This window comes from Spinacia oleracea, chromosome 6 (genome assembly GCF_020520425.1).
Source record: "Spinacia oleracea cultivar Varoflay chromosome 6, BTI_SOV_V1, whole genome shotgun sequence".
Classification (NCBI taxonomy): domain Eukaryota; kingdom Viridiplantae; phylum Streptophyta; class Magnoliopsida; order Caryophyllales; family Amaranthaceae; genus Spinacia; species Spinacia oleracea.
Window position 1 is genome coordinate 51,412,682 of NC_079492.1, and position 10,073 is coordinate 51,422,754.

Genomic DNA, 10,073 nt, shown 5'->3' on the forward strand with positions numbered 1-10,073 from the left:
GGCCATATAAACTTGAAACGCTTAGAAAGACTTCAAAGGGAAGGAATTCTAGAACCATTTAACTTAGAGGATTATGGTAAATGCGAATCATGTTTACTTGGCAAAATGACAAAGCAACCTTTCTCTAAAGTTGGAGAAAGAGCAAATGAACTATTGGGTTTAATCCATACAGATGTATGTGGACCAATGAGTACAAATGCTAGAGGTGGTTTCAGCTACTTTATCACTTTCACTGATGACTTCAGTAGGTATGGTTATGTCTACCTAATGAAGCATAAGTCTGAATCCTTTGACAAATTCAAGGAATTTCAGAGTGAAGTAGAGAATCAATTAGGCAAGAAGATTAAGGCACTGCGGTCTGATAGAGGCGGTGAATATCTGAGCTATGAATTTGATGACCATCTGAAAGAATGTGGAATTCTATCAGAATTGACTCCTCCTGGAACACCACAATGGAACGGTGTGTCGGAACGGAGGAACAGAACCTTGCTAGACATGGTCAGGTCAATGATGGGTCAGGCCGAACTTCCATTAGAATTTTGGGGACATGCTCTAAATACAGCTGCACTCACTATAAATAGAGCTCCGTCTAAAGCTGTCGAAAAGACTCCATACGAATTATGGTTTGGAAAGCCTCCAAATGTGTCTTTTCTTAAGATTTGGGGATGTGAAGTATACGTCAAACGATTAATTTCAGACAAACTTCATCCAAAATCTGACAAATGTATCCTTGTGGGCTATCCAAAGGAAACAAAGGGGTATTACTTCTACAATACATCTGAGAACAAAGTGTTTGTTGCTCGAGATGGTGTCTTTTTGGAGAAGGATCACATTTCCAAAATGACAAGTGGGAGAAAAGTAGACCTCGAAGAAATTCGAGTCGAACAACAAACTCTAGAGAATGCTCAAGATGACATTCAGGATGAAACTCATAGATCTTTAGAAGAATCTGGTGAGAATCATGGTCAATCTAGAAATGTTACCCCGCGTAGATCGCAAAGATATAGATCTCAACCGGAAAGGTACTTAGGTATTTTGACGAACGAGAGCTATGACGTTCTATTACTTGAAAGTGATGAACCTGCGACTTACAAGCAAGCTATGACGAGCCCTAGCTCCAAGCAATGGCAAGAAGCCATGCAATCTGAATTAGACTCCATGTCTGAAAACCAAGTATGGGATTTGGTCGATTTGCCAGATGGCTACCAAGCCATTGGAAGCAAATGGGTTTTCAAACTGAAAAAGGACAAGGATGGGAAACTTGAAGTTTTCAAAGCTAGATTGGTCGCAAAAGGTTACAGGCAAGTCCACGGTGTGGATTACGATGAAACCTTTTCACCAGTTGCAATGCTAAAGTCTATTCGGATAATGTTAGCAATCGCTGCATATTACGATTACGAAATATGGCAGATGGATGTCAAAACTGCTTTCTTAAACGGCGTTTTAACAGAAACTGTGTTTATGACACAGCCTGAAGGTTTTGAGGATCCAAAGAATGCTAAAAAGGTATGCAAGCTAAAGAAGTCAATCTACGGATTGAAGCAGGCATCCAGGAGCTGGAATATACGTTTTGATGAAGCAGTCAGTGACTTTGGTTTCATCAAGAACGCGGACGAATCTTGTGTATACAAGAAGGTCAGTGGGAGCAAAATTGCTTTCCTAGTATTATATGTCGACGACATATTGCTTATCGGAAATGACATTCCTATGTTGAACTCTGTCAAGATTTGGCTTGGGAAATGTTTTTCGATGAAGGATCTAGGAGAAGCACAGTACATATTGGGCATCAAGATTTACAGAGATAGATCTAAAAAGATGATTGGACTTAGTCAAAGCACTTATATCAATAAGGTGCTTGATAGGTTCAAGATGGCGGACTCCAAGCGAGGCTACCTACCCATGTCTCATGGAATGACTCTAAGCAAGACTCAGTGCCCAAAAACACTTGATGAGCGTAGACGAATGAATGGGATTCCATATGCATCATTGATTGGTTCAATAATGTATGCTATGATATGTACACGCCCGGATGTTGCGTACGCACTCAGTGCTACGAGCAGATACCAGTCAGACCCAGGAGAGGCGCATTGGACTGCTGCCAAGAACATTCTGAAGTACCTGAAAAGGCACAAAGATGACTTCCTGGTCTATGGTGGAGATGATGAATTAATTGTTAAAGGCTATACGGACGCAAGTTTCCAAACCGACAAAGATGATTTCAGATCACAGTCTGGGTTTGTCTTCTGCCTCAACGGAGGAGCAGTAAGCTGGAAAAGTGCTAAGCAAAGCACCATTGCGGATTCTACAACTGAAGCGGAGTACATTGCTGCACATGAAGCAGCAAAGGAAGCTATATGGCTAAGGAAGTTCATAGGAGAACTAGGTGTAGTCCCCTCCATTAAAGGACCAATAGCCCTGTATTGTGATAATAACGGAGCTATTGCACAGGCAAAAGAGCCTAGACACCACCAGAGAGTCAAGCATGTACTTCGTAGATTTCACCTTCTACGAGAGTTCGTTGAAAGAAAAGAAGTCGAGATAAGCAAAATTGGAACTGATGACAACATATCAGATCCATTAACTAAACCTCTGCCGCAAGCGAAGCACAACTCGCACACTGCAGCTATGGGAATCAAGCATATTGGAGAATGGCTTTGATGTCTCTGTTTAATGTTTTAAAGTTTTAGAGTTTAAATCTTTGTAAAACATTATTGGTTAATCATTCACAATAAATGAAAGGAATTCATTTTTCCATTTAATTTGTGGTTTATTAAATGATGAGTCCCTTCAACTTGACGATATATTCAAGATAGACTGTCAGGACCAGTCCTGTGACTAAGAAATGTCTATCAAGTGAACTTGAATGTCAAAGGTTGAAAATGGTCCCTAATCGGAGTTTTCTATAAAATTGGACGCATAGAAAACGTTAGACAATTAGAATGCAAGATGACTAGTAGTTCTGTTTCTTGAACTATGTGGACATGGCAATGTCATAATCATTTGCATAGATACTTACTTTGGGAAGACTAGTATCGGACAAGACCTATGAAACTTTACTGTAAGAGATGAAAGTCTGTCATAAGTAAATTTCATTAAATTATTAGACACTAAATCCTCAATACCTGAGTGATTTGAGATTACTTGTTTGAGAACTGGTTGCTTTGACGTTGACCAACCGTCGCACCGTAAAAGGAGGCTATAAAGGCAACGCTCAGGTAATCACCTATCAAACGAAGTCTAATCTCAAGATCGCAAGATTGGGATTGTCCTCCCATAAATCGGGATGAGATGCTTAAAAGTTGTACAAGGCCACTCGGAGAGCTAGAAACTGTGAAATGCATGGCCGTGCTCGGATGAATCATAGGCTATGATTATCTGTTTATTTGATCAGTTGAACTCTGAAACCGAGGAACGCCTCTGGACATAATAAGGATGACAACTCTTACCTTATGTTCAAGAGCAAGCATCGAGCGACAAAGGAATTAGGAAATGCACACTTGTCCCTAAGGACAAGTGGGAGACTGAAGGAAATAATGCCCTTGGTCCAAGTATGCATTCTATGTTAAGTCTAATAAATGCGGTTCAGTATTAATTAACAAGTTAATAATTCAGTGAGATCAAGTGAGCTGAATGCCTAGCTAGAGGCCGCTTCAGTTCAAGTGGAATTAATGATATTAATCCACAGCTTACTCTTGACTGAACCCGTAGGGTCACACAAATAGTACGTAAACGGATCAAGTATTTAATGGCATTAAATACTCCATCTATGAATATTCGGAACCGACGGATCTTGGTTTCAGTGGGAGCTAAGATCGTCACAGGCAAGAAATGAATACTCCGGAAACGATGATATTGCCGGAAACGGAAATATGGATCGTATCGGAAATATGAATATTATCCAAGTCGTAGATGTTGCCGGAAACGGAAACATGGTACGTATCGGAAAATATTATTGGAAATGGAAATATTGTCAGAATCGGAAATATTGCCGGAAACGGAAATATTGTCAGAATCGGAAATATTACCGGAATCGGAAAATAATTCCGGAAACGGAAATATTAAATATTTGTTCGAAACGGAAATTAATTCCGGAATCGGAAATATTAAATATTGTTCGTATCGGAAATAAATTCCGGAACTGGAAATTTAATCGGAAGCGTATCGTACGAATTAGCATCGGACGAGGCCTGCCGGACGAAGGCCCAGCACGAAGCCGGGCCATCGCCCAGCAAGCACGCGCGCCACAAGCCCAGCCAAGGCAGCGCCCAGGCCTACCGCAAGGCAGGCCCAGCGCGCGCCAAGGCCACGGATGCGTGGGCCGCGCTGCGTGGGCTGCTGCTCGCACGCGCATGGGCAGCCCTTGTGGCTGCCGTGTGTGTGTGAGTTTGTGCTCATGCGTGATTCCTAAATCTACAAGAGTTAGTGTATGATTAAATTCCTATTCCTAATTGGATAAATTAATTAAATAGAATTCATGTAGGATTCTAATTTCAATTAATTCGTATCCTACTAGGATTACGATTCCTTTTCCATAACTCTATAAATAAAGGCCTAGGGGTCATTATTTATACACAAGTTTTAAGTATTCAAAACTAAGATTTTTAAGCAGAAAAATCAGCCAATATTCTTGCCTACCTAACCGAAAATATTAGAACCTTAAGGGCGATTCTAGTTGGTCAATCTTAAGGCGGATCCGGACGTGCTGTGGACTATCTATGGATGGACGACACTTGGAGTCCTAAAGACTTGTTCTTGTTCGGTTCGGGCGCAGCTAGGGAAGGCACGCAACAAAGAGTATGCATCTAAACTATGCTAAATGATTATGTGTAAATAATATGTTTCCTGGCTTTATGGTTTTTCCGCATGATTTATGAACTGTCATATGAATCATAACCTAACAGTCCTAGGATCATCTTCCAAAATAAAGACATAAACAAAGTCATCATCAATCAAGTAAGGTTCAGTTAAGAAAGCAGTAATAAAATCATCACCATAACTGGTTTCCTTTCTTGCCCTCTTGCTCCTCCTTGGCTCCAATTCAGAATTCACATCAGAGGTGGGAGGAGCAACAACAGGCATACTAGAAGAAGTGCTAGAAGAAGGCACATCATTGATACAAGATATTTTCAAAGGAAATACTGTTTCAAAAAACTCGGCATCTCTTGCCTCAATGATGTTACCACCTGCATAAGAATTGTTAGCACCTTTAACAAGAAAACGATATGCAGCACTTTGGTAAGCATAACCAATAAAAATACAATCAACCGTTTTAGGACCAATCTTGTCCCTTTTGAAGCTGGGTATAGCCACCTTTGCTAGACACCCCCACACTTTCAAATAACTTAGGTTAGGTGCACGACCCTTCCATATTTCGTATGGAGTCTTGTCTAGCTTCTTGTGAGGTACCCTGTTTAAAACATGACAAGCAGATAATATAGCTTCCCCCCACATGTTATCAGAAAACCCAGAACTAATAAGCATAGAATTCATCATGTTCTTCAATGTTCTGTTCTTCCTTTCAGCAATCCCGTTCTGCTCGGGTGTGTAGGGAGCCGTTGTCTCATGAATGATCCCATTCTGCTCACAAAATGCCTTAAGAGTGTTAGGGTCATATTCACCACCCCTATCACTCCTAAGTCTCTTGATCTTCCTATCAAGTTGGTTCTCCACTTCGGCCTTGTATTTGAGGAACATTTCCTCAGCCTCATCTTTTGACCTGAGAAGATAAACCATGGTGAATCTTGAGCAGTCATCAACAAAAGTAATATAATACCTTTTACCACCCCTGCTCTCATAATTTTTAAAATCCCCCAAGTCACTATGAACAAGCTCTAGTACTTTAGTTTGTCTATCTATTGATTTAAATGGCTTCTTTGCAAACTTGGCCTCAACACATACTTCACATTTTGCAAAATCAGTTTTAGAAAAACTGGGAATCAAGTTAAGTTGTTTAAGCCTTTTAATTGAAGCAATGTTAAGATGACCCAACCTTGCATGCCATAAATCAATAGACTCAGCAATATAAACAGAAGAAGTACTAGCATTCTTATTCATAATTTCAAGTTTGACATCAAGAGTAAATAAACCCCCATTACAGAAACCCTTTCCCACAAACTCCCCATTATGAGTAATAACAAGCCTATCAGAATCAAATGAAAGCTTCAATCCAGCCTTAATTAGCAAGCTACCAGAAATCAGGTTCCTACGCATTTCTGGAACATGCAACACATTGGTAAGAGTAATAAGTTTTCCAGAGGTAAGAGTGAGAACGATCTTCCCTTTGCCTTGAACAGTTGCAGAAGCTGAATTACCCATGAAGACATTTTCACCATCAGTTTTTTCGTAGGTAGTGAACATGTCTTTGTTGGTGCAGATATGTCTCGTTGCTCCAGTATCAACGATCCATTCAGCAACATTACCTGTCAAGTTAGCTTCTGAAACAACAGCAACAAAATGGTTAGGATTAGAAACTTCATTAGCTTCAGCAAGGTTGGCTTGGTTCTGATCCGACTTCTTCTTGGATCTGCAATCTACAGACTTGTGACCAGTTTTCCCACATACAAAACACTTGCCCTTGAACTTATACTTCATTGGTTTCCCTTGAGGCTTGAAAGGACTTCCCTTTCCCTTAAACTTTTCAGAATATGCATGAGGCTTAGGTTCTACAAGGTTAGCCTTAGCAGACCCGGAAAACACAGATTGACCCTTATCCTTAATACGATTTTCCTCCTCAATTTTCAGGTGACCTACAAGCTCCTCTAAGGTAAGGTCCTTTTTCTTATGCATTAACTGATTACGAAAATCTTTCCAAGAGGGTGGGAGTTTCTCAATTAAAACTATAGCAAGGGTAATATCACAAATACTCAAACCCTCGGCAGCCATAGCAATGCAAATATTTTCATAAGCATGAATCTGATCAATAATTGGTTTATCATCTTGGACTTGGAAAGCTAACCACTTACTGACACAATAACGCTTAGTACCAGCATCATCAGTTCCATATTTCTTTTCTAATGCATCCCAAATATCCCTAGCATGATTAAACCCCATATAGATATCAAGCAAAGTATTCGACATATGATGCAGCAACATGCCCTTACATGTCCTATCATCTTTAGCAAATTTCAACTCAAAAGCATGCAATTCAGCTTCATCATCAGGTTCGACAACATCATCAAGCACATAAGCAATCTCAATTTGTTCTAAATAGAATCGCATCCTAACAGCCCAACGTTTATAATTCTTGCCATCAAGAGGTTCTAACTTAGACATATCAGGAATCATGAATTTGGAAGTCAAAGCCATAATAATCGTCTTTTAGATTGTTGCGATTAAAGCGAAAATTAGAACAAACTTATCTGATTCGATGAACTGAACGAAGAACAATTGTTGCGTCGTGGACACCCACTGTCCTAAAAGACGATTCCGCGCTACCTCCCGGTGCAGTAGAACAGAATGCGGTCGCCCTCCAGGATTAGCGCAACTCCGACGTTGTGTGCACTCACAAAGCCGGATGGAGTCAGAACGTATGCCCAAAACCGAGAGCAATTTTGTGTGAGAGTAAGAATGTGTCTTCGTATTTTGTGTGTATGATTTTCTGTGAGAAGGGAACTGAAACTCTGATTTAAATAATTAGAAGGAAAGCATTGCAACAGTCAAAAACGGCTGAGGGAATGAATGTTGCAACAGCCAGAAAACGGTCAAAACATTGATCATAGTAACGGACGTAATTAATGGCATTTAATCCAACAGTTACGTAATCAATACAGATTCCCGTAACAGTGACTTGCGCAAACCGGTCCAGTTACCAAAAAGAACAGGGTTGACCCACAAAACCCACCCCACGCCCGCGAACCGCATTCCCAAGTACCAAGTACCAAGTACCAAGTACCAAGTACCAAGTACCAAGTACCAAGGCCCAAGGCCCAAGGCCCAAGGCCCACGGCCCGCGGCCCGCGCCCGGCCCGGCGCGCGCGCGCGTGTGTGTGATGTGTCCACCCATACCATTCTCACACTTTCTTAAACAAGAGTTACACTCATTCCCCAATTAATAAACAAGAGGAATATGAAGAGTTTTTCCAATGTGGGACTCTTGAATTTTCACTCACCCTTTTTTCCTTTGTGTTTCCCAATGAGAATTTCCAACACTTACTACATAAAGGGGAGGGATGTTGGGAGCACTCAATGGCCTGTTAACATGTCTTGGCCTTTGAGGAAAATTCTGAACTCTCAGAGTTTAATATATAGCTTTGGAGGGTGGAGTGCAGTGAGTAAGGGAGGTGTCTTTTCCATCCAAATCATGTATCATCTGTTGATGGGGCCATGTGATAAAGTCAGCTGGAGGAGAATCATTTTCCATAATAAAGCTTCCCCAAAAAGTTTGTTTGTCTCTTGGCTTGCTGTTTTGGGAAGATTGCCTACACTGGATAGACTTCTCAAGTGGAAAATTGTGGACTCTAATGTGTGTCCTTTATGTTCTTGTATGCCAGAGTCTGCTCAACATCTGTTTTTTGAGTGTAGCTACTCTGCTGCTATCTGGTCTTCAGTTCTTGCTTGTTTACAGTTTCACAGACCTGTTTCTCAGCTTGATAATGAAGTGGTGTTGATGACAAGAGCTGCCAAAAGAACTGGTGACAGATTCAAGTTGCTTTTGATGTTCTTTGCTGAATGTCTTTATGGAATATGGCTGCAAAGAAATGCAAAAGTCTACACTCATTCCTGCAGAAGTCCCCTTGATCTGCTTAGAGATATCAAATATAGAGTGGCCTGTAGAGCCACTGATCAGCAAAGGAACTTGCTCTTGATGTAATCTTGTAGCTTAGTTTCAGTTTAGGCCTTTTGGCTTGCTGTGGGTGTTGTTGTTTTGGCCTTTGTGCTTTCTGTTGCTCTCAGTGGCTCAGTTGGTTTTGGGGCTTGTACTGTTTGTAAGCTAGTTTGCTAGCTTCCTCTTTGGTAATAATAATATATTATTTGCCAAAAAAAAATATTTAAAAATAATAAGAAGGAAAACAAAAAGTGCTAAGGAATGAAAAACAAACACAACTGAAACAAATAAAGGGCACCGACAACCTAACAAGAACTACACTACTCGAGTTCTTCCGGATCATCAAATAAAGTTTTGTAGAGGGCAATGTTTGCAGGGTCAACCCCCACAGGCTTCTGCGCTTCCCCTGTATCAATCTCCATAAGAACAGGCTCCTTGACACTAACTTCCAAGGATGCCAAGGCCTCAGAAACATTTTCAGTTTGAACAGCTATAGCCCGCTCAGCCTCAAGGGCACAAACAATGGTAGGGGAAGGATTATCAACATCAATTGGATTAGCCACTGGTTCTACTAGGGGCTGAACTTTCCTAACCCATACATTATTCCGGCGACGATCTCCGCGAGAGCTTGCATTTCTTTTGTGAACAGCAGGCCCCTTCATGTTAGGCACCTTTTTAGGCCTAGAACTGGAACGGGGAGGAACTTCCTTTCGCTTTCGATTAGGACGAGCTTTTACAGTCTTAATACCATGGTCGCGAGGATTAGCAGGATCACGGCTCTCATACTTAGCCCTACCTCGAGGTATCAAAAGCTCAGCCGGCTCTTCATTTCGAGCCTTAGTTCTCACAGCCTTATCATCGGAACTCATCCACAACTTGTAGTTTTCGGAAAGACCCACAAAGCCATCTATAGCCACGGTCCAACGCGGGAGGCCACCATAATACTTAGCCCACGCTTGAACCCGTGCTTGTGAAAAGACCGCTACTCTAGGTGGTACTGTATCGGAAAACGGGATAGTCTGCCTTAAGCCGTATTGTCGCATGACTCGGTAAGGAAAGATATAAACGGGCCGAGATAGCCCCAACAAAGAAACATAAACTAACACCTCGGAACCCCCCTTCATATTAGTCAAACCCCACCACGGTACCACCCACTTAATAGAGCATATGCCATGAGTGAAATAGGAGGCCCACTCGACCTCGTCCTGGCCTTGGTGCAAATACTTTCGGTTACCCAAGGCTATAGGGCGATAATGTTTAGGATCGGCAGGAGCTTCTAGAAGCCTAAGTCGTTCCATGAGCCAAATCT

At 41.4% G+C, this 10,073-nt stretch overlaps 1 protein-coding gene across 1 annotated transcript; it reads left to right on the forward strand.

Moving 5' to 3' along the window:
• Nucleotides 1–8,131: 8,131 nt before the first annotated feature.
• LOC110799303 (uncharacterized) lies at nt 8,132–8,809 on the forward strand. Its single transcript, XM_022004538.2, has one exon. It carries the CDS (start codon nt 8,132–8,134, stop codon nt 8,807–8,809), a length of 678 nt encoding a protein of 225 aa, XP_021860230.2.
• The last annotated feature ends 1,264 nt before the right edge of the window (nt 8,810–10,073 follow it).

Excerpts from the sequence above, each read along its gene's own strand:
- LOC110799303 (XM_022004538.2), top strand. The coding sequence starts at position 8,132 with ATGAGAATTTCCAACACTTACTACATAAAGGGGAGGGATGTTGGGAGC.